Below are 25,252 nucleotides of genomic sequence, written 5' to 3' on the forward strand. Positions count from 1 at the left end.
AAAGTGAGTTTTAAATAATTAAGAAAAAGCTATTTATAATAAAAAAATTTTAATACGTAAAATTAAAAAAATATCTAAAAAATTCTAATATATAAAATTATAAAAATATCTAAAAAAATAATTAAAATGTAAAATTAGCCTCTAACCGTTGGAATTTTCACCTCCAACTTTGTGATAGGTCTGCAGCTCTAATCACACTTTTAAAAGTTGTGCGTCTCGAAATTTTTTTACCGAAAAGTTATCATGAGTCTTCATTAAATGTCGACAATAAAAATTAGATTTAATTTAAATTTACCATAAAATTTAAAATCAGTTTCAGATTAAATATTATTATAAATATTTTAATTAATTTTATAATTATCAACCATCAAAATATAATTATTGTATATATAATAATTATCGACCTAATATACATTAAAGAATTTCTATAAATAGACCCAAAAGAAAAAGATTTTATTATAAATCCAATGTATTAAATGTTTTTTATCCAGTCATGATATTTGAATGAATCTATCAATAACGGTGGTAAAGTTTGATTTGATTTGTAAAATTTATTTGAATTTAGTAAACCTAAAATCTATTTGTAAGTCATAATATTAGCGTAAAATTTAAAATAATTTATAAAATTAAAAATTAATTTAATAATTTATATTTTGATAATTTTTCAAAATTAAAAGATGAATTAGTAAATTTTTTAATATTATAAAAATTAAATAATATTTTTTTAAATAACTTTTTAATATTTCTATTTTTTTTTTTTTTGAAATAGGGGTTGTGGGAGTCGAACCTTAGACCTCTCAATGCTACAAGAATGCACTTTCCACCAGGCTAAGTCTCGGAAAAACATCAAACTATACTAACTGAAATTGACATGATAACTCTTAACAAGTTTACTTACATATAGTGTATGCTTTCAAAATGAACAATCCTCCTAACGAATATTAATAATATATAGTAATTTATTAATTAATAACTATATTTTTCTTTTTGCCTTAATTCTTACTCTTGGGATTTCTCCAATAAAACTTTTAGCTTCAAAGAAATAAATAAAAAATTTTTTTTTTAATGTTGAGTAAACATAGCATGTACTTTTTTAGGGTTTCTTTTAATGCACTTCAAAACCTGTGATTAATCTTTCCACGTATAGAATATACTAATATAATCAATTCATTTCTTCTTTTTTTAATCCATTTCATTATGCCTGCCATTCCCATTCATTAGTTGGGGATGGCAAGACATACAGGAAATTACTCGAATATTTTCAGTTTTATTTCAAGATGAAAAAAAATTTATTTTCTCTATCTCTTAATAATATCAATTTTGAACGTATCATAATAATTTATTAAAAGTTGAATTTATTCGAAGTTGAATTTAGAATTAGATTGATAATATAGTTTTATTCATAAATCGTATCATAATAACCTAATCGAAGGCCGATTTTGGATTCTTCCCATTAAACTAGATTGCAATGGATTAGTTTAATATGTCAGTTTTGAATCAGAACTGATTTCATTCGGTATTTTTTTTCTTTTAAAAAGTGTTGTGATTAGTTTAATTTTTTTATTTTTTTTAATGGGAAACTAAGTAAATAATATATTATAAATTTATTTTTTTATAAATTTATGTCTTGTGATGGATAGAGTGTTTAGTTTTTGTCATTTTAATAAATTTTGAGTCCAAATTGGATAGAGATCATACCATAATTATTTTGAATTTTACTTTTAAAATCAAAATCGATTTAAATAGAAAAAATCGAAAAATTGATGGATTTATAATCAAAATCAAAGAAATTAAATAATTTATCATCCATATTGATCTATATAATAATCGTTTAAAATAAATTATGAGTTATCAATACAAAATAATCATGTGGCAAGAATGACAAGTGAAAAATGCAGTCTCACCTGAAAAAAAAAAAATTCGGACACCTCAAACACCTGACTTATCATTAAAATTCATCCTCCCATAGGTAGAATAAATCTTGGTATAAAATTATAGTTATCAAGCATAGAATAGTATATTTTCATTATATTTATAATCACGGGATCACCAAACTATTAGTTGGTGATATCTTATATTAAGCATACGGCTACATTATCGCCGGATTATCAGAAAATGTTTTATTTATCTTTACCTTTTTAATGTATTAAAAAAAGAGATAAAAGTCTCATACTATTAAAATTTTAAACAATTCATTACATTCACTCCATTTTTTAATATATTGACTTGAGTGTCAGAATGGCCGTTAATGGCCGTTATGGACATGACATCCATAACCACCGTATTTTTTTCAGATTTAACCAATTACTGTATAATTTTATTTTCCGATTACTTCACATATTACAAAATGAAATGCTCTACAGTGAAATATAGATTATGAGGGCAGTGACATTTTGTAAGATTTTCAATTTCCCATCATTCTAGAATAAAAAACCATAACACATAGTCTTCAAGATTAGACTATTAGCTAATAGTATTATAGATGGTTATCACTTGATTTGGGTGACATATAGTTGAAATTAGGTCATTTTAGATGTTAGGTCACCTTCCACACTTTCAATAAAAGCAGAGACTGGGGGACAATCAATTTTACTTTTTCCTGTACAATTCACTTTAAAAATCTTTTTTATTTTACAATATATTAACATCAAAATAAATTTAAACTATTTAATATAATTAATCTAATATATTAAAGATTAAATTTTATTTTTTATTTTATTAGGGTATCTCTCCAAATTTAATTTACAAACCCTTTTAAAAGTTTGATTTTTCTGAATAATATTCTATAATTATTTATTTTAAATATAAAATAGAAATGGGAAATAATGAAAAATTAATCTAAGAAATTTGATACACGTATGAAGAAGACTTATCAAAATTAACACTAAAAATTTGTTTTTTTTCTTTTAAGTTTTGAACATGTAAAATCTACCTATCTAATCATGCAAAAACAATAGCTGAAATGATAGTTAGGGATATATCAAATATGTCTCCCTGTTTTTAATTTTTGTTTAGGCTTCATTAATTAATTAATTCATTCATTTTCCCTAGAAAATAATTATTTGACATTTGATGGGTACGTGAGAACTATCTTCCTATCTCTTTTGCTTGTGCTTTTTTTTTTTCTAAAAACAAATTCTTTGTTGATGAGAAAGGAAATTGGTAAGTGAAGTGTAATCCATACATAATTATTTGATTTAAATTGAAAAAATTAATTCAACTCAATTAATTTAAAATTTTAGTTTAATTTTTTATTAATTTTAATTTGATTCAATTTTTAATTTTAAAAATTTTAATTATTTTAATTCGATTCAATTTTAATTAGAAAAAATTAAAATAATTGAACGGAACTTATTAATAATAATATATTATTTTTAATAATATTGAGAGATTAGACTATATTAAAGTTAAAATATTATAATTAAATTTTAAAATACTGAAAATAAAGTGTAAAAGATAAAAAATTTATTAAAAATTTAAACTGATCAAACTAAACTGAATCAAATCGAATTATATCAATTCAGTTCGATTTAGTTTATGACTATAATTAATTCGGTTCGATTTTCATAAATACCATAATTTCAATTTTTAATTTATTCGATTCGGTTTGATTTTAAACCTAACTGACTAAATATTCATCCCTAATTACATCTACCTACAACTTTAATTACTGATTCCATTATTTTAAATTTTTTTATCCGTTCAGTTCATCATAAATTTTAAAATGCAGAATTATTATATAACGAAACTAATTTATTAAGTGAATATTAATATTTTTATTTATAAATAACGTAAAATAAGTACATAAAAGATGAAATAGATAATTAATAAAAGAAAAAATAAAATTTCAAATAATAGAGGCTTCATTTTCAATTAGGAAGAAAAAAAAAAATTCTGACATATTGTCTTTCAAGTTTTCTCCTTTTTAGCTTCAAAAGAATTTGTATCAACATGGATGAATGAGAAAACATATCTGGATTCATACTGCATTAACGAAAATTGTGGGCTGAAATGCAAACTCAAACAAGAAATAATTATCGGTTCACATTTTATGAAATGAGACACAATTATCACGTGTCAATAAGTTTGCATTACCAAATATCCATGTTGACAAAAAAATATCCATGAAAAAACACACAGCACTACCAAAGTTTGATAAAAAAAAAATCGGTAAAATTGAGCTAAATTAATTAATAATAATAATATATTATTTTTGATAATATAAAAAAATTAAATTATAATCAAAATTTAATTAAAAATTAATTCATTTCACATTATTTTTTATTCAAAATTAATTCGATTTAATTTTTATAAATAATAAAATTTTAATTTTTAATTATAATATAAACCGACAAAATGTTTACTCGATCCATATTCATTACTTGATTAATTGAAATTAGAAGACATACAAAGAAACACATCGAATCACTTAAAACAGACAAAACCTATTAATTGAAGTTTGCTTTATTCTAGGCTATAACTCTTTAAGATAATATTAATAAAGGTAATTTATAATATAATTCTGAAATTTAAAATATTTTATAATTTAGTCTCTATTATAATAATAAATAATTTAATTCTAAAGATTTTATTATGGTAATAAAATAAATCTTGTATTAAAATTTACTGTTAAATTATAATGATCTAATTATTCAAATTTTATTTTTTTAATAGTTGAATTTAATAATTTATAATAATTTAATTTTTATAGTTTTAATATTTATGTTAATTTAATTCTTTTAATTTGAGTTGATTTTTTATTTAATTATTCATGAACAGTAAATTTAACAAAAAGATTATTTTATTAATAAAATAAAAATTTACAGACTAAATTATTTATTATTAAATAAGTAAAAATTAAATTGAAAATTTTACTAAATTTGATGGACTATACCGTAAATATCCTATTAATAATTATGCATTGAGAAGCTTTTGTTTGGAAACTTATATGTAGTGCCAAAATCTATGATAGAGGAAAAAAATCATTAAATTTTTTAATTAATATGTAGATTCTTTTTATTTCAGATAAAATTTTTTATTTTTAAAAGAGAATGATTTATTTTTTAATTTAAAATTATTTGTTATTAATTAAAATTTTTAAATATTTCAAATATTAGAAAATATAAAAAATATTTTTTATGAAATAAATGAAAATATAGAGTCAATAATTTATAGAATCATTTATATATAGAGAGATAAAATTGAAATTGGGAAGTTTTAGTATGAGCAGCAACATTATGAAAAAATTTTCCCATTGAATTATGATGATAATGATTATGGCCACTTCACTTTACTGACACATTTCATATTTCATGTTTCATCAATATGGGTATCTCATCATATATCCAAAGGAATTACCACTCAATAAGTACTTGATTTAAGTTCAAATCCAGCTTAATTAAATAGAAATAATTATTTATTTTAATTAAAAATATCATTTTCTCAAAATATCCTTTATTTTTTATATAAATTTGAGTAATACATAAAATATATATATATATATATATATATATATTGTTCAAAATATTTTTTGTTTGAGGATGAGATGATATTGAGTGAGTAATATTCGGTTAAAATTTAAAAATTGATCGAATTAAATTAATTTAAAAATTCAGTTTGATTTTTTATTTATTTCAGTTCGGTTGAGTTTTAATCAGAAAAAAAAAATCAAACCGGATCGATTAGTGATAATAATATGTTATTTTCAATAATATAGAGAAATTAGATTATATTAAAATTAAAATATTTTAATTAAATTTTAAAATATTAAAAATAAAATATAAAAAATAAAAAATTTATTAAAAATTAAAAAAAATCAAATAGAGTCGAACTGAATCAAATTGATTCGATTTTAATCAAAATCAATTTGATTTGATTTTTATAAATAGTAAAATTTTCAATTTTTGATTTATTTAATTCAGATCGATTCAAAATTATTCCATAAGCAGAAGAAGACAAGATTGAAGAGTTATTGATATACTGAATACTAATGATCAAGACTAAGAGCAGCATGCTGTTTTGCACTTTATGGTGTCCTAGGTTCTTTATTTTTTTTTTTCTTTTAAATTCTAAAATTAATTTTTTTAAATCTTTATATATTACAAATTTTATTTTTTTTTCTTAATAAAAAAACAAACTTGTTTAACTTCAAAATCACTCTCAAGTTGTAAATAATTTAGGGAGACGTAAATATATTTTATAAATTTTTTATCAAAAAAATAATTAGTCAATTTATTTTGGTCTTGTTTTATAAATTTTTTATTACTTCATTAAAAATTAATTACTATATATAAAAAAACATTATATTATATATTTATAATGTATAAAACACCGAATATTAAGTTGATGATGAGTTAGAATAATTGCGTATGTAGTTGGCATCAATAATCTTCAAATATTTGATGTGAATATTAAGCAACATTAATTACATTTAATACATACTCATTATAACATATTATTATTATTATTATTACATCAAAAGTTGCTAATATAATCACTCCGCTTTCCATCATTTTCCTTTTTTTTTTGAGTCTACAATATTTGAATAATTTTTCGATAGAGAAATTATTATTTAATTTTTATAGTACGAAGAAAATTATTATTTGATTTTTAATTTTAAAAAAATATTAAAACATCTCTAAAATTTTAAAAAATTTATTAATTAGTCGGTTCATTAGTTTTAACCGTTAAATATTATAAAAAAGATTAAATTCCACATAATATACGAAAAGACTAATTTATAAACTTTTTTAAAAATTTAAAAAATTAACTAATAAATTTTTTAAAATTATAAAAGCTAAATAATAAAAGGTTGAATTAACAAACTTCTTAAAATACCACGCTAACGTTTTAATATATTTTTTAAAATTAAAAAATTAATTAAAATTTTTTTTCATATTATAGGAAATGACTATACTGATATTTTAATGTATTTTTTAAAATTAAAAATTTAATTAGTAAATTTTTTAATATTATAAGAAATGATTAATAATTTTTTCAATACTAGATTAGACGGAATTAGAAAATATTTTAACATTAAAAATATTTTTAAACATTCGTAATTTTTGAATTTAATTCATTCAATATCTCAACGGATAAAAATAGTTAACCGCTAAATATACTTATATTTTTTTTAATTAAAATTTAATTTTTTAAAATTGATTCAATTGTATCATACCATTATTTGTATTGTTAAAAAATTAAACTTTCGACGTGAATATCATATCACTGCGCTACATCAGTAAAATTTATCGTTTATTTTTATTGCAATTTCAATTTATATTTATATTTTTTACAATTAAATTCTATTATTTTAATATATGACCAAATACATCCTACCACTTATATAGTCGGATGCTTATGTTACTCTTTTTCACTATTAAGTATATTTAAAAATTACTATTATTATTATTCAATTTTTTTTTAATTTTTATCAATAATTTTATAACAATAATAATTTATCTGTATATTATTTTGATTAAAATTATTATCAATCGATTTTTCTTAAATATGTCTAATATACTTACTATTTAGCATTACTTTTAAAATTATAGTTAAGAAAATAATCTTATTAAATACATTAGTTATGAAGTATTAAAAAATAATTTAAAATAATATTTAATATGATTCAGTTTAAAAATATTAAAAATAATAAAATAATTTTTTAGGATATTTTTTTAATTATTCTTTTAATTCTCAAATATAATACTAATTTATAATTTTTTTAAATTATATTAATATTTAGAATAAATTTAAAAAAATAATAATAAAATAAATAATTTGTTGAAAAAATTCTATATTTTTAGTTTATTGTAATTTTATTCTAAACTTTTAAATTATTATCAATTTTTTTCTAAAATTTATTAACGTAGATTGAAGATGCGGCAAGTTCATTAATTTTTAACGACATAAGCAACTATAGGTACAATTGAAATAATTTTAAAAGATTATGTTTTAATTGGCAAAAAAAAATACAATATAATTGTAATAAAATCAAAAATATAAAAAAAAATTAATTACCTTAATAAAAAATTATTGAAGACTTAGATTTATAAAATTATTATAATTAAAAATAAATACAGTGTATTTTAAATTTAACTAATATCATATCTTAAATTTTTATGAAATTAAAGTAGCTTTATCATTTTATAAAATTAAAAATACAATAAATAAATTTTATTTTATAATAAAGTAATAAGTGGAACCATTTTCAATTATTTTAATAAATCATCTATATTATGAGTAATTTATGCCTAAATCATTATACTTTTGTAAATTTTTAAGAAATTCAATAAATTATGATTTTTAATTTAAATGTTAAATCAATTATTTCCTCATTATAGTTCTAGGAGTTCAATAAATTATGCAATTTAAATGTTCAATGTGTTTTTTTTTTCTAAACCCCAAAAATTTTAATAAAATATAATTAATATATATACTAATATTGTATATCAAAAAAAAAATAATACAATAGACTTAAGGGTTTCAAATGTTATAAAATATAATTAATATAATGAAAAATAAATAATTTTAATGCTTCACATTGCCCATAAAATGATAAAAAAAATAATTTCAATAATGAAAATAAATAATTTTTATTAAATATACATTATACAAATTTCATTGAGAAGGAGAACTCATATCTTGTATTAGAAGAAATTAAATGACAGGATAAATTACAATTGGGAGAATTAATTAAACCATGATTTAATTACTTTTGTCATCAAATATGGGAAAAAGAAATTAAGGTTTTCTTAGTTAATAATTAAATATATATTTTATTGATGTAGCTGAAGGTTGATGTATTGTGATTAGTTAAACTTGGAAAAAGAAATTAAGGTTTTCTTAGTTAATAATTAAATATATATTTTGTTGATGTAGCTTAAGGTTGATCTGTATTGTGATTAGTTAAATTTGAATGTGAGATAGTGGGTGTCTACAATACCTAATTTAACGCTCAAATCAGTAAACCGAATAATAAAACGAGTATAAAGAATCCCTTAAAATTCAAGTGTATTGTATAAGAATTGTATACATTTATCTCTAAGATCATTTTCCTTTTATACCGTAAAAAAATAAAATTAAATACAACATTTCAAGTTTATTTAAAATGATATGGTTAGCTAATCTAATAAGAGATTCCGCCGAATTACTGGTTAGAGATTTTGTGATTATAGACGTAACGGAGCTCACTAAATTATGTTTGCTAACGATAATTTAAATTCATCTTATTCAGGAGAGAGTAAATCTTGATGATGAACCGACAGATGTTAAGGTGTTTGAATTTTTTTTTTCTCAAATAGGATTGTGTTATCTATTTATCAAAATATTATTATAAGGCTTCATTATATAGCGACGAATCATAATTTATTTTTAAGTGTCGCGGTCTAATATGTTTTTAATATTTAAATGTTATACAATATGATTTGAAGCATATGAATTAATATTATATAATAATATTTTATGTGAGATTCATATATTAATAATGATCAATATTATATAATTTGTTATCCTATGCTTTATTATTTTTTTAATACTGAAATTCAACATAAAAAAGTTAAAATATTCTCTTTTGATTATTAATTTAAGGATAAATTAATGGAAAATGTCTGAGTTTTTAAAAAATTAATTAAAATTTGCACTTCCTTTAAAATTATTAAATTAAAATATTTTTATATTTTATAAAATTTTTATTAAAAAAATTAATTGCTTTAAATAATTATATTGGTTAATTCTTATGATTTTAATTATATTTATTATGTAGTTGTTGTAATTTTGAATATTTATATTATTTAGTCTATTTAATTAATATAAAAATAAATTAACTAATAATTTTTTATTTAAAAACTATAGAGTTGATTTTTATTAAATATAAAAATATTTTAATTGAATATTATAAAATACGAATAAATTAATAAATTTTTAAAATTTTAAAAATATGATAGTAATTCTCTTTTAATTTATTAATTAAATATCTAATTTTAATATAAAATAAATATTAATTTATCTTAAAAATTCCAAACTTCGATGTAAACATATTTGATTGGATTTTCCTTCCTAATCATATCTTCATTTAAAAACTAAAATAAAAGAAACATGGAAAACAATGGTAGGCTAATTAACCAACCACAATTCATTTCTTTTTTCCATTTTTTCGTAACAATCTTATTATATCCTTTAATTATATATAAATTCTATAAATATAAATATAAATATAATCATGGAATTTATAACTGTTATATTAATAAAAAATATAAAAAAATCTTATAATTTTTTTTAACATATAAAAAATCTTATACCTTTATCAGTTATTTATTTCAGTGTATATAATTTAATTTAAGATATATAGTTTAATTTTATATCTAAATAATTTTCCAAAATTATTTACAAACAACGATATTTTTTAAATTTTATACTAACGTAAAACTTATATCATAAAATATTATGACATTTTAATAAAAATATGAGCGAAAGAAAAAATTTTTGTGTAAATTTAATCGGTTAGTGAAAGTTCAAGATATGCCGGCCTCGTTTTATTTAATTATAAGTTAGATTAAAATTAAAATATCAATTTGATAATTAATTTGGCTTAATTTCTAAATTGAAATCAAAACTTTCAATCAAAAATTAAAAAGGCTAAAAGATTTAATTTGTCTCTAAACTATACAGAGAGTCTAAAAATACTAAACTTATCTTTTGATTCAAATTTGCTTCAAATTATTATTAAAAATTCAAATAAAAGCTATTATTTATTCAGAATTTAGAAGGTAAATTGCATTTTACTTGGGTCTGTTTGGTATTATCATGCGGAGAAAAACACTTTTTTTTAAATATTATTTAAAAAATATTTAAAAAATAACTTAATATTATTTTTGATATAATTTAATTATAAAAACATTAAAATGTCAAAATAGTTTTTCTCAATATGCTTTTTCTCAACTATATCTAAGATAGTGCTTTTTCTTAAAAGTATTTTTCTAACCTTCAACCTCAATATCAAAGCTAGGGTTAGCTCACAGCAACGCATTGTATCTTACATGAAAATTATACTGAGTGTCCTCGATAGATCTAGTGATGACGAAACGAAAAAACAGTGGCAAAGAGCAAAAGTAGAGTACAACGTTGGAAAATGGACAAAGCCAGGGAATGGGAAATCCTTTGAGCCTTCTGTAATCAGGTACTTAGAGTTGACAGTAGGCTTACTACGGGTCCCGGCGGCCTTAAGTCGATCTGGATCCTAGTGCCGGTGATGGTCCGGTAAGCGGGCTGTTACACCTTCAATCATCCGATCATCCAAGTATGACCTTAGTCTCTACACCTCTGGTAGAATCTAACTTCCGATCTTGGAATAGGACTATTAGAATAGTCCTGAGTGCCAAGATGAAGTTAGGGTTTGTTGAAGGAACAGTTTCAATACCTAGTAAGGAATCTGAGAATTATGAACAGTGGAAGAGATGTGATTTCATGGTCACATATTGGATCTTGAATTCCATCTCCAAAGAATTGGTGAATGGATTTATATACACTGTCGTAGCCAGAGATTTCTAGCTAAAGATTTGTGAGAGGTTTGGAGAATGCAACGGACCTATGGTATATGAGTTGCATAGAAAAATATCTCTTATAGCTCAAGAGAACTTCTGTCTCGGTCTACTTTACTAAGCTAAAGAGGCTCTAGGACGAGCTTGGCTCGATGGAAACTCTCTCTACTTGTACATATGGGATGTCCAGAGCTGATAACTAATCGTAATTTTTAATGGGCCTGAATGAGGTCAAATCCTGGGAATGGACCCTTTGCCAATTATAAATAAAGCATATTCCATGGTTGTTAAATTTGAATCACAAAGGGACGTTCTGGACATAAATGATAACTCAAAATCCTTAGTGCTTTTAAATAAAATGAAAATTAGACACTAAGAAGGCTCACTGCACCCACTGCAATATGGATGGGCACACTCGAGAATGATGTTTCAAATTGATTGGGTACCCAAATTGGAGCACTCATCTAGTTAGGGGTTCTAAAGGCACCAGATTGGTGGCCACAGTTAGGGAAACTAAGCCTGTAGAGAACAACCCCCTAGATCACTTTGACATCTCAACTAGAATTAATGAACTGACATCAATGTTGAGTTCATTAAAGGAAGAAGTTAATCATCTGGTGAAAGGGAAAACAGTTGCAACTCCAAACACCTTAATTGAATCTGAATCTCATTTCATGGATTTCGCTGGTAAGTTTAATACCTCTGAAAATTGTTATGCTCAATTAAATACTGATGTTACCTGGATTCTTGATATTGGAGTCATAAATCACATGTGCTCTGATACCATGTTAAATTTGGGTGAGATCTAACTCACCTTAAAAATTAACTCAAGAGAGGAGTGTTTATAACCCATATAAGGTCACATTACCATTTTCGCCATCAATATTGGATTCAACATATTTAATTTTTTAATAATAATTTTGAGATAATTTTAAATAAAGATGTGTATTTTTTGTATTCACTCTATAATTGGATGATAAATTGAAAATAAAACCAAAATTGAAACGAAGCAACAATTTCAATGTAATACCCGGCTAGACTCCGGTATCGGAATTCCTACCGTCCGGTGGAATTTGGATGTCGGAAACCTCTAGAAGGGTAAAAGCATGTTTTTATAAAATGTTTTCATGTTTTTAATGATTTTAAGTATGGTTTTACATGAGTTTTACAAGAAAATAGCATTGGAGGAAAACCCAGGTTCGGCCGCCGAAAGTCAGGTTCGGCCGCCGAACATGCATGCGTTTTGGAGGCACGTTAGGCCCCCGAAAGCATGAGTGAGGGAAGTGCAGGTTCGGCCGCCGAACCTCATGTTCGGCCGCCGAACATTGCATGGATGCGGAGGCACATTCGGCCCCCGAACGTGGCCTGGCCAGCCACTATAAAAGGGTCCCCTTGGTCCGCACGGGCGAGCTTTTTCCCCCTTCGTCGGCCAAGGTGAGTCTCCGCCGCTCCTCCCTCAATCTTGAGTGTTTTCCTTAGATTTTTCATGGTTTTAACAAGTTTATAACTTCTATTTTGAAGACTCACAAGTTTAAAGCAAGTTTTGGAGGTTTGAAGTTCAAGAACTCAAATCTCCCCCATCTCCGAGCTAAGGTCGTTTCCTCTCGTGTCTTCAAGAGGTAAGCTCGGATCCACCCTTATTATGTGTTTTAAACAAGTTTTACAAAGTTTTAAAGGGGTAGAATGCCATGTTTAGGGATATATGTATATTTGAGAAAATGTTAGGTTTTTGATGTTTGATGAACAATGTAGCTTGTTTGTGTGATTGTGGAGTGTTGTAGATGGGGTATATGCTTGTTTGAGGCCCCTAGGAACTTGTATGCATGCTTTGGTTGAAAAATATGCATGATTGGTAAGTTTGGAGGCGAAATGGGCAAAAGGGAGCCAAGTTTCTGCCCTTTGGCAGAAACCAGGTTCGGCAGCCGAAGGCACTTTCGGCCGCCGAACATGGCTGGGGAGGCAGGCCTTTCGGCTGCCGAAGTTGCCCCCGAAAAGAGACTTTCGTCTCTGTCTGGCACTTTCGGCCGCCGAAGGTGCCGCCGAACCTAGCTGAGTTTCGTCTCTGTCTGGCACTTTCGGCCGCCGAAGGTGCCGCCGAAAGTGCCCTGTTCAGCCATTTCATGCATATTTTCTGTGATGTTTTAATGATGTTTTAGGGGGGTTTTGGGGTATATATTAGAGTCATGTTTATATATGTTTGGTCCCTCATTGGAGTCCACCTGTGTAGGTTCGGACCCGAGGAACCAAGGACCCCAGCAGTGAGCCAGCTGCTACAGAGTTGTCAGAGTCAGCCAGAGGTGAGTGGAACTATACTTAACCTTTTAAATTAAGAAATTAAATGCTTTTATCATGCTTCATGCATCATGATTATATTATAGGTTGTTTGCATTAGAATCACGAACTATGTTGCATTGCATTATTATTTGTTGTTGATGGGGGATGGACATTGCACGACTCACTAGCCCTTTGTACGAAGTCCTGTGGTGCCCATAATAGGGCCGGGCAATACGAAGTCCTGTGGTGCCCATAATAGGGCCGGGCATGGAGTTGAGGGATTTTTGAATCAGTCCATCCGTGGTGTGATTTGTTTGTGCAGTGACGCATTTCATGATAGCATGTTTTAAATATTCTTTTTATAGTTCTACTCACTGGGCATCTAGCTCACCCCTCTCCCCTAACCCCCAGGTTTGCAGGTACGGGATAGATAGAGAAGGCAGGAAGAATAAAGTCAGGTTGATGTAATAGATAGTTAGAGTTGTGGACATGACAAATTTGTAAAATGATGTATTTTTGAATAGTCCCTTTATGTATTAATGTTATTGAGGTTAGAGTTGTGCTTGACCATAGTATGTTGTTAATCCCATTTGTATCTTTACATGATCTCTATGTTTATGTAAACCAACTCACCATATGTTGTATAGCCCTTTGAGGCTTGTTGAGATCCCACAGAGGGACTTTATTTATGTAAATGTTCAGAGTATGCACAGGTTGAGTTGGTGATTGATAGCATGTATGCAAGAAGAAGTTTTAATTTTTATGTATGATGTTGATTATGTATGGGATTAAACAGGTTTACAGGTACATGTTAGGCTTGCTACGGGTCCCGGCGGCCTTATGCCGATCTGGATCCTAGCGCCGGTAGCGGTCCGGATTTCCGGGGCGTTACATTCAAAATTGAAAACCAGATCAGAATCGAACCGTGGGGACTGAGCATAGTCCCATATCATTTGCAGGAAATGGGTAAAAGGTCTACGCAAAGAGCAAAGGCAGTGGGACAATCCCACATGTAAGTAAGCAAGCAAGAGATGCAGGCTTAAGCTTTGTGGTTTCTTTTGTTGGCTGTGAAATCCATGGGGACTCTTCACCACCAGTGGCCGACACCTACATCAACCCAAAGTGCTGTCCTGTAACCACACTGTACATATATATAAATTTTTTATTTTTTTAATTATTATATTAAGTGTAAAATGATGACTTCTTGTTTTGATAATCTCCATCTTTGACATTTTTTTATCAAAAAGACAAAAGAAATTGATGGATGGGTGTAATAGAGTGGAAAATAATATAATTTGATCTCTATTTTTTATATAAATAGGTGGGAATACAGAAATTTTTCAAAAATTAGAAAGGGAGTTCCAAATAAATAAGAAATAGTATTTATAATAGAAAAAAAATTAATACATAAAATTATAAAAATATTTAAAAATAATTAAAATATAAAATTATTTTCTGAACGAAAAAATTTTCGTTTCAAATTTTATAATAAGTCTACGATTTTCGTCATACTTTTAAAAATTATAAGTCTCGAAATTCTCATTTTTAAAAACTATCATCGGTCTCCATCGAACGTAAATAATAAAAATTAGATTCGGTTCAAATATACCGTACAATTCAAAACTAGTTTCTTTGCGTAAATTTTACCCTCTTAAGTACTCTATCCATTATATATTTGACTACTTTCAAATTTAATTTTGAAATAAAAAATATTATAGTGTTAATTGATTTTTCTTACATAAATATTAATATCAAATTATAAATTTGGTAATAAAAAAAAGGCAATTGGATACGATCAAATTTGATTTGAAAAGAAAAATGTAAGAATAGTAATTGACTTTTTTTATATAAATATTAAGAAAATTATAAATTTGGCGAAAAGAAGGGGATAGCAATTGGGTATGAGTGCAGTTGCTTTTTGAATTTGGTATGGGATAAGAAAAACAAAAAATATGATAAGTGTGTTGTAGGGTTTGGGTTGCTTGGTCTAATCAAATTGGACCCATAAATCTGAATTAAGATTTCTCTGTCTCATTATCTTGTAATGTATCAATGCTACTTTGGAAGCAGTCTGAATACAAAGTCATCAACTTTTTCATCACTTTCTAACCCACATTCATATATCTAACCTTATCGATTCCTACTTGAAGATCACAACTTCTCCCCACTTTTACATGTCCCTCTCATTCCCATTCTCTCTCTCTCCTATTTCTGACGGTAAAACCAATATCTTTCTATTTCGAATCAATAATTTTTGAAAAATTTAATTATAATTATTTTTTAAATAATTTACATATTTAAAATAAAAAAGTTCAATATTTTTTAATTTAAAAAATTTTAATTTTTAAAAATAAAAATTATATAATTTTGCAAGAAATCATACCAAATGAAAAGTATGACTTTAAAAAAAAAAAACATTGTTAGGGATGTATTATCAACTCCAAACAATTTGCTCTTTGCGCTAATTGAATATTTATCTCTGAATCTTTTTCCATTTCAAAACTATTAAGTCATGAAAGTTTGAAAAATATAATAAATTGTGCTTCTAGTAAGCAGGTTGTTGCAAGAAAAACCACAAGAAAGGTCATATGTCCATCTTCTTCTAGAGCATCTACTAAGGAAGAAGACACTCTATGGCCACAAACTCACCTCCTTTCTTAATTGCCAGTAAATATCAATAGGAATCATTTGAGACTGATTTATTCCATGCTTGCATCACTTCCTGTGTTAAAAATTCTACAATCATCAGTTGACTAAACAACATTTGCTTATCATGCGTCATGAATATGGCTCTGAATATGTAGGTCACGATGCATAATTTGCCTCGTCTTCTTTTCAAAAACATCATTTTACTTCTCAATTTTTATTTTTATTCTGTTCACACCTTCAATTTTTGAGTTGTTTATCATACCACCTTTTTACTTTTAATTATAGACTAATTTAATTCATGTGAAAGCAAGTAAACATCACACTCTAGTTACAATGGTTAAATTTTTCCATAATTTGAATAAATATGAAATTGGGGGCAATTTTTGTTTGGAAAGGGGCACAGAGCTGCTTGAGGGCTAGGTTTGCGCAAATTCACCCAGCCCATGAAAGCTGTAGAGTGTATGATGCATTGGAAGACACCAGATTAAATTGCTTATTTTCTATCAACAAAAATTTCAAAAGTACAAACTTAATTGACTTATATGTACTTAGATATAAGATGAACTGCATAGTTAGGTCATATTGTGTACTTTCCTTCTCTCTTCTATATCCTCCAACAAATTAGAATCTAACATTTCGGAGGCATTCCTGGTCTATAATATTCCCGAGGAATTTGAGACATTAGATAAAGCACCTCATATCATCCAGACACTGCTCTATTTCCTTTTATTTTTCTGGAATTATCAAATGCAATTACCATCCGTGTCCAAAATCCAAATGTTGGAATGAATTTGAATCATAGCACATTTCATGAATAACAATGCATCACAAATTGCAGCTTATTTGATATACCCTGGTTATTCCAAGGCCACAGACAGTTCAAGAGTAACCCCTTGGACGTCTCAGTTCCAGCCCCCGATTAACCATCTTGTCTAAACAAATTTTGTATCGACATTTACAAGACGTATCATTACTCTTACAAAGATGAAAATACAACGAATTATCCACCAACAATATATCTCCAAAGACCTCAAAAAACCACAGCCCTCCTTATTCAAAGAGAGCATCAAAGGTCAAGGATGGGGTTGGTTCACCACCAGCATCCTCTAGGTGCACAACATGATATTCTTACTTGGTCAACCAATAAATAAAGATAAGAAAAGTGCACACTGATGCAACCAGGGAAAGTATTATGGTATCCATAGACTTTTTCCTCTTTATGGCAGTGAGAATGTGATTTACCTGCAACATTATATCAAAGTAGTACATCAATAAGAGCGTAACAACCATTTTATTTGTTATGGCATTGCAAATCAAATCCCTCGCCATTACTGTCCAAGTCAATGTTCCTATTTACTTACTAGCCATTCACTATAATCTATGGCGTCATCATTGATCATCAAGCATTTAAATGCATTTTAATAGTTCATGAACTAGAAATGACAGAAACAAACTATTCCTTCTTGATGGATCATATCTAGGACAAGGACCAGTAATGGAGAAAATTTAAAAACATCACCAACTATATAAGCCAGATTTCTATACCGTTGGAAGGCGGCTGGTCACATTGCTGAGCTTTGAATTGATTCCTCCAAAAGTTGAACGTTGAAGAACAAGCGCACCAAGAGTTGATTGAGCCTGTGAAATCACATTATCCATCTGCAGCACCAGAACACAAGCAAAGAACATCAATAAAAAGTGCATGTACAGATTCATGGCAATTCTTAATTATTTGCTTAATTTTTTCTAGAAGTTATTTTATCAACCGAATTTATAATGATTTACCATGTGTAACAGACATAACAGTGAATGTGCATCATTATAACTTGGATTAGAAAGAAGGAGCATCATGTGGCATCAATGCAAACAAGTTTCACAGGGAATTGTCAAAAGAAATGAGATATTTAATAGCCAGTTAAAAGGAAGCACATCACACATGCATGGCACAGAATAATTTGTAGCATCCCACATTGATTGTTTAAGGGAAATTAAAGGTAATATATAATAGCCGGCTCAAAACTACTAAATAACTTGGACTAAGCATTTTAGGCCCCTGAAAAATAGGATCCAAAAAGTTATTTGGATCAGTTTGTGCCAGATTGTTACATAATTATTGCATGCAATAAAAGGATAATACAGTTCCATTACCATATTTGTCTACATCAAAAACATTCCCAGGACAAAAATGTGATGCATAGATGCACAGCACACTATTATTAACACTAAGGAACCCACCAAGGAATTTTTTTTTCCCTAGAGACTAGAGAGTTAACAAATGGAGACCATGTTGCACAGCATATAATGAAAAAAAGTCAATGTCAAAAAAACAACCAAACTAAGGAACTTTACATGCATGGGAATGCAATTGTTTCACCCTCCTAAATCATAGCACTATTTTCAATTTTCAAAGGGACTGCTAGTAAAATATTAAAGATGAATCAAATTTTCTCATATTACCATTATCTCCAACAGCCTATATAGGTCTAACAACAGACGCACCCTATGCAGACTTGTAGTTTTCCTAGATCTATATTCTGTGAGAAAATTGTCAATACATCCCTCCATTTCTCTTTCATAATTCCTCTATCCATAGCACATGCATATGAATATTCACATGGAGAAAATAGATGAGAAATTACCAAAACTAAATCATAGGGCTACAAGTTAGTTTTAACCGACCATTTGTGATCACCAAAAAATTAAAGCTAAAACACATTCAGCAGAAGAGGAATACTATTAGAACCAAGGATGTGATAGAATTATCTGCAACATTGACATCAAAGTATACCAGTAACTCAAGCATGGAAGGATGACTAAGAGGCAAGATCAGACGTTTGAATTTAGACGTCCAAAAAGTCTCAGGTTCAAGGAACCCACAGTGCTATCAAACTTGAATTCTTGATATGCATATGATAATTTTACATTTCGCAATTTGGGATTTATAATATTAATTGATGGAATGGATGAGATAGAAAGAGAGAATGAGAGAGTGAGGGAAAGAGATCCAATCTAACAGAATAAGATATGGATGCGAACTGACATGCGCACATGTTGTTGAAACATAGAAAAAAAATTTACCACTCATTCTATACGGCATACCTGTCCTGTACTTCGGCTAATGGATGCATGCTCTCTCAGAAGAGCTTGCTCTGTAGAACCTACACCATCTTCCAAATCTAATCTAGTTCGATCAAACTCCCTAAAATCCTCAAGGAGTGAAGCATGTTCTTGCTTAGCTCTGAGGCTGGAACGGAGACGATGAAACTCCTGCACTTCAATTGTGGGGAACACCAAAATTAGAGATCTTTAGGGTGATATGATTTATTGCATTGCTAATGAACACTTTATCAAGTCAATATCATGAAACCAATCCCACAAAATTCACAGCAAAAATAAAGTCACTCCTCTCTCTTTGTTGTTTTGGGGCACATAAGGGGCTCAGGCCTCAAAGGTAAAAGTAAAGAAAGAAAATCCAGTGACATGTCAAAAAAGTAAAATTGCGTATAAAGTAGATAATGCATAAATGTGAAAAATTAATAATTTTACATGCTTCTGTAAACTAATGTATGATCCCACGAAATTCACCACAAAAATAAAGTCAATCTTCTCTCTTTGTCATTTTGGGCCACAGGAGAGGCTCAGGCCTGAGGCGGTAAAAAGTAAAGACAAAGAAAAATCCAGTGACATGTCAAAAAAGTAAAATCAATTATAAAGTAAATAATGCATAAATGTGAAAATTAATAATTTTACATGCTTATGTGAACTAATGTATGAGCAAAATGAAAGAGGAAAGGGAAAAGTGAACTAGCGAGACAATAACAAATCCAGCATAACTGACTAAATGCATATGACCTGTGTCAAAAGTGTCGGTGTATTAACATGGCATGATAAGGCCAACACAACTAATAAATAACTACCAGATTTTCACTTTTCAATGTTTAGGATAGGGGTTATAAATCCTATTTCTACAGGTAATTTTTGTCCCCAAAAGATGAGATGTAAAGCCAGCCTTTTATTCTTCGCTAAATAAAAAAAAATCCAATAACTTCAGAAAAAAATAAGGAAAATATATTTTATTAAGGAAAAAAAAAAGAACTGGCTAGATATGAGGGCAGAAGAAACAAAAAGAAATCTGTCAGTATGGTGTCTTCTTAGTAGACAAGGTTTTAAAGAATAATAGCCATAAAAAAAATACCACATGTGTCACTTCATTAGATGCATAAGTCACACATTCACACCTCTTCACCAACCCAAAGTATCTTTGAAGACTACACATAAAATGTTTTACGTGTAAGGTCATGTATGCAATAAAGGGTAAAGTATGCTCCAAAATATTAGATAACACCATAATACCTGAGTAAGATCTTGAAGAATTTCTTGATGCCGAGTCAGGGTATGAGAAACCATTTCTGATCCTCCAGATGACACCCAAGCTTGCATCTGTGAATTCACATGTTGGAGTTGCTTCAATAGTCTATCTATACCAGCTTCAAGATCATTATCAACAGCATCAAATTTTGCAGAAGCCTTTGCCGAAACCAGCTTACGGTATGAATTCATCTGCTCATCCAGCTGAGCTTCGAGTTTTCTTGCCTGGAAGCATAGCTTAGAATTAATTGCTAGAAGCTGGTTTTAACAAAAAATTATATTAAAAAACAAAGGATGGAAAGGCGGTCTTCTAGGAGCGAGACTTCTAATTATCTTAAACAAACAGATCATCTAGAAACAATCTGAAAACCTACCTTGACAATTCCATGCTTCAAGACATGGAAAGATATCAATTAGTAACAATACAGAGATTGAATAAGAGAATTGGTTTTGCCACATGAGAAAATATGTATGTGCAATTCACATATTTGAGATGAACAGAGATTTATCAAGAAATAGGAAATCAATTGGGAATAATATTTTCAAAAACAGAACTTTTAAATTGCTTAACAAAGTAGTTTCCCTTCAGCAATACATTCTTTCCCCTCTTTTTTTAAAGCAGTAGAACTAGTCCAACCCAGTAGTGTTCACAATCCTTATTAAATCATCTTGCACGTAAATCAATCTTTAAGAAGAGGTTAAACTTTCCCAACAGATGGATCTTCTAGGTTCCAGAAACTTAAGACGACCAACCCCAGGCATCATTCATAGACATCCCTGGGATTCTAGAAGTTCTAGGTAGATGCATTCTGTACTGTAGGTATCAATGTAATCATGGTACTTCAACCATTCAAGCAGATAAGTTTAAGCGAGGATCAAGCGATTGAGGAGCAAGTTTAGTCCAAGTAACAACATCCAAGCAATGCATTACGTACTGCTAGTTTAAATCCATCCAACGTTCAATTGCAAGCCCAATTCAATAACTCCACCCTCAGATTTTTTAAACCCTAGTCGGAATCACTGCTCAGCTACTCTTTCCGAATTGCATTTGCAATAAACCACCATGCTTCTACACTTGCTTCAGGAAACCAAACTCCATAATTAACAAAAGCTTTCGTGCCTAGAATTTCACTTCCAGTCGAGTTAATCAATAAAGAACCTATCCTCCCAAAGATATACCATCCTTGAATAATAGAAATTGACAAATCTACCAACTACGAGGCAACAGAAAAAATATTCTAAAAATTATAAATTGTGATCTGAAACCCCTCGCAAGCCCAGAAGCCAAACAGAAACCGATTGAAATTTCAATTCAATTCAATTGAACGCAAAAGAAAAAGGAAGAATATATTCGAACCTGTTTGCGTAAAGCGTCCCATGAGCTTGGCACATCCATTTGGAATCCGTCCTCTTCTTCTCCCTCTTCCTCTTCAAAGAATGAAAAAATAAAGAAAAGAAATGTGAAATTCTCGAAAAGAAATTTTAAAATGAACCTTTTCGTGTGTAAATGGAGGTATTGGTATCTGAGATCTGATGGATGAAAAGAAGAAGAGAGGAAGAGAGGGTGGTTTGTTTGCGGACGGAGACAGATGATCCGCTCCCTCAACGGCAATTGTGGGGCGGAGGATTGCGTAATGGCAAATTCAAGTGGAGACCGATTTCATGTGCTGCCGTTCTTATTTATCACTTATCCTCCATTGCTCTAGCCTTCACCTTTTGTTTGACTTTTTTACATAATTACTCTTTAGTCTTGTAGTTTAATGAAATTACTAATTGACCTCTCTACTCTTCCGTAAAATTTGTTCATTTTTCCTTTTTTTTTATATTCTAAAATTATTATTAACTTTTTTGCATGTAAATTAATTATTATAATATATTTAATTTTTTTCAAAATAATCCCTCATTTAATTATTATTTTTTAGTATATTTAAAATATTTTTTAATATTTAATAAAATTTAATATATTTAAGATGGATATAATTGAAAATTTAATTAAAAAATTAACTTTTTAATATATACAAAAAATAAAGAAAATAAAAATTATGAAAATATTTTTATTTTTTATTAATTTTTTATAATTTTAAAATATAATTAATGAGTTTTTCTAATTTTGAAATTATAATTATTCAATTTTTACTATTTCAAAATCATAACTATTTAGCTTACACAATTTATAGAATAGACTAAATTGTTAACCGTTTAAAATAACTTAAAAATTTAACGTGTTTCTAAAATATAGGAAAAATTAGATAAATTAAATAGTAATTTTTATTATCATAAATTTAAAATTCTTATTATTAAGTATCGAGCTAATTATAAAAATATATATATATTTTATATTTTTATTATAATTTTACCTGAACTTTAAAAATAACTTATTTAAATTTAAATTTTTATTTTTAAAAAAAATATATTTAAACGTTAAAATTATGGTTAACCCATTAAAAAAATATTATATTATTATTATTATCGTGTCATCGCCACATTGCAGCCACATCATCACTAAGTTATACCACATCATCACAATATAATATAAAATAATTATAAAAAAAATCTTATACTATACGATTATCAAATAATTATATTCTATATTATAAAAATATCTAATTTAATTTTATATTTTTAAAATTTTCATTAATAATATCAAACTCTTAAAAAATCACTAATTTTCTATTATATTTTAATAAAAATATCATGTAATCATATACTATAAAATTGGCTAAAATATAAAAAATATCCTCAAATTATATAACAAAATTAAAATATTAAATTTCATCATTCAGTATAAATTTATTTTTAAATTATTATTAAAATATCAAATAAAATTATTATTTATTTGAACTGAAAAATAAAATTTAATATTTTTAATCTGTTATAAATTTTAGAGGTAAATTTGACTTCTTTACCATATAAAATTACCGATTAGATATTTATCAATTTTAATAATTATTTTATAAACATAAACACTATATCTATAAATATTTTATATTATATTATAATGATATGACGATAATATGATAATATTTTATCGTCGTATTATTTTTGAATAAAAAGATGCGTATCTATATTAGTAAATTAATGATTATTTTAATAATTTTGGTGTGATTATGAAAGTTTTAAATGTATATGATTAAATTGGTTATTTTTAAAATATATAGTATAATTGTAAATAATTATAAAATTTATGATTTTTTAATAATTATTTTATTTTATATTATGATGACATAATAATATAATAATTATGTGATATTTTTATTAGTGAATTAATAGAAAAAGTAATGGTTAAATGTAATTTTTAAAAATATAAAAATACAGATTTAAATTAATTATTTTAAAGTACATAATAAAATAAAAAATAAAAAACTGTAAAGTATGTGAGTTTTTTTGAGAATTAGCCGTTTAAGTATTTAATTTTTAAAGTTTCATATAGTTGAATTTTAGTTTTAATTTTGTTTATAAAATATCCCTAGGAGTTTAACTTCCAAGTAAGAAATGAAGGGAGATTTAATTCAAGGATTTACTGGTATTTGATTGATATGTTGGATAGGGCTGACCAGTATTCGGTTCAAATCGAAAAAATCGATGGAACCGAATTAATTTTAAAATTTAGTTTGGTTTTTTATTTAATTCGCTTCGGTTTGATTTGATTTTTAATTTTAAAAATTTCAGTTATTTCAGTTCAATTTAGTTTTGATCAGAAAAAATCAAAAAAATCGAATCAAATCGATTAGTGATAATAATATATTATTCTTAATAATATAGAGAAATTAAATTATATTAAAATTAAAATATTTTAATTAAATTTTAAAATATTAAAAATAAAGTGTAAAAAATAAAAAATTATTAAAAATCGAAATTGATCAAACCGAACTGAATCAGACTGGGTCGGTTCGATTCAATTTCTGACCAAAATCGATTTGATTCGATTTTCATAAATATTAAAATTTCGATTTTCGGTTTATTTAGTTCGGTTCAATTTTGAACCGAACCGACTGAATGCTAACCCCTAATGTTGGATACTGTTAGTTGATAAATATACAAAGAATTCGAATTAAGTATTTGATAAATCTTTAGAATAATACAAACTAATAGAATTATCTGCTTCATAATTAGCATTCTTTAGCACTCTTCCTTATCATTTGATTTGATTTATTTATATTATATTATTTTTTAAATTTTTTTATTAATTATAAATATTTTTTAATTAAAATTTTTCATTAAAAACTTATTTAAAATATACTAGATAAATACAAAAATATTATAAACAATAATTAAATTAATCATAACATTCATCTAATAGGATAAATAACATTTATATTCTTACATACATCTTCAAAATTATATTTTAATTATCATATATAATAAATTAATAATATTACATATATATTTGCTAAAAAAATAATATATATTTTTAATAATCATGT

General features: G+C 26.6%; 1 protein-coding gene across 1 annotated transcript; it reads right to left on the reverse strand.

The window, feature by feature from the left end:
* Positions 1–17,240: 17,240 nt before the first annotated feature.
* Positions 17,241–22,512, reverse strand: LOC110625752 (Golgi SNAP receptor complex member 1-1). The gene is made up of 5 exons (XM_021771375.2): positions 22,186–22,512; positions 20,814–21,053; positions 19,560–19,727; positions 18,006–18,119; positions 17,241–17,702 (listed from the first exon to the last, which is right to left on the reverse strand). Exons 1-5 carry the CDS (start codon positions 22,222–22,224, stop codon positions 17,589–17,591), a joined length of 675 nt encoding a protein of 224 aa, XP_021627067.1. The 5' UTR covers positions 22,225–22,512; the 3' UTR covers positions 17,241–17,588.
* Between the last annotated feature and the right edge of the window lie 2,740 nt (positions 22,513–25,252).

Source organism: Manihot esculenta, chromosome 11 (assembly GCF_001659605.2).
Source record: "Manihot esculenta cultivar AM560-2 chromosome 11, M.esculenta_v8, whole genome shotgun sequence".
NCBI classification, from domain to species: Eukaryota; Viridiplantae; Streptophyta; class Magnoliopsida; order Malpighiales; family Euphorbiaceae; genus Manihot; species Manihot esculenta.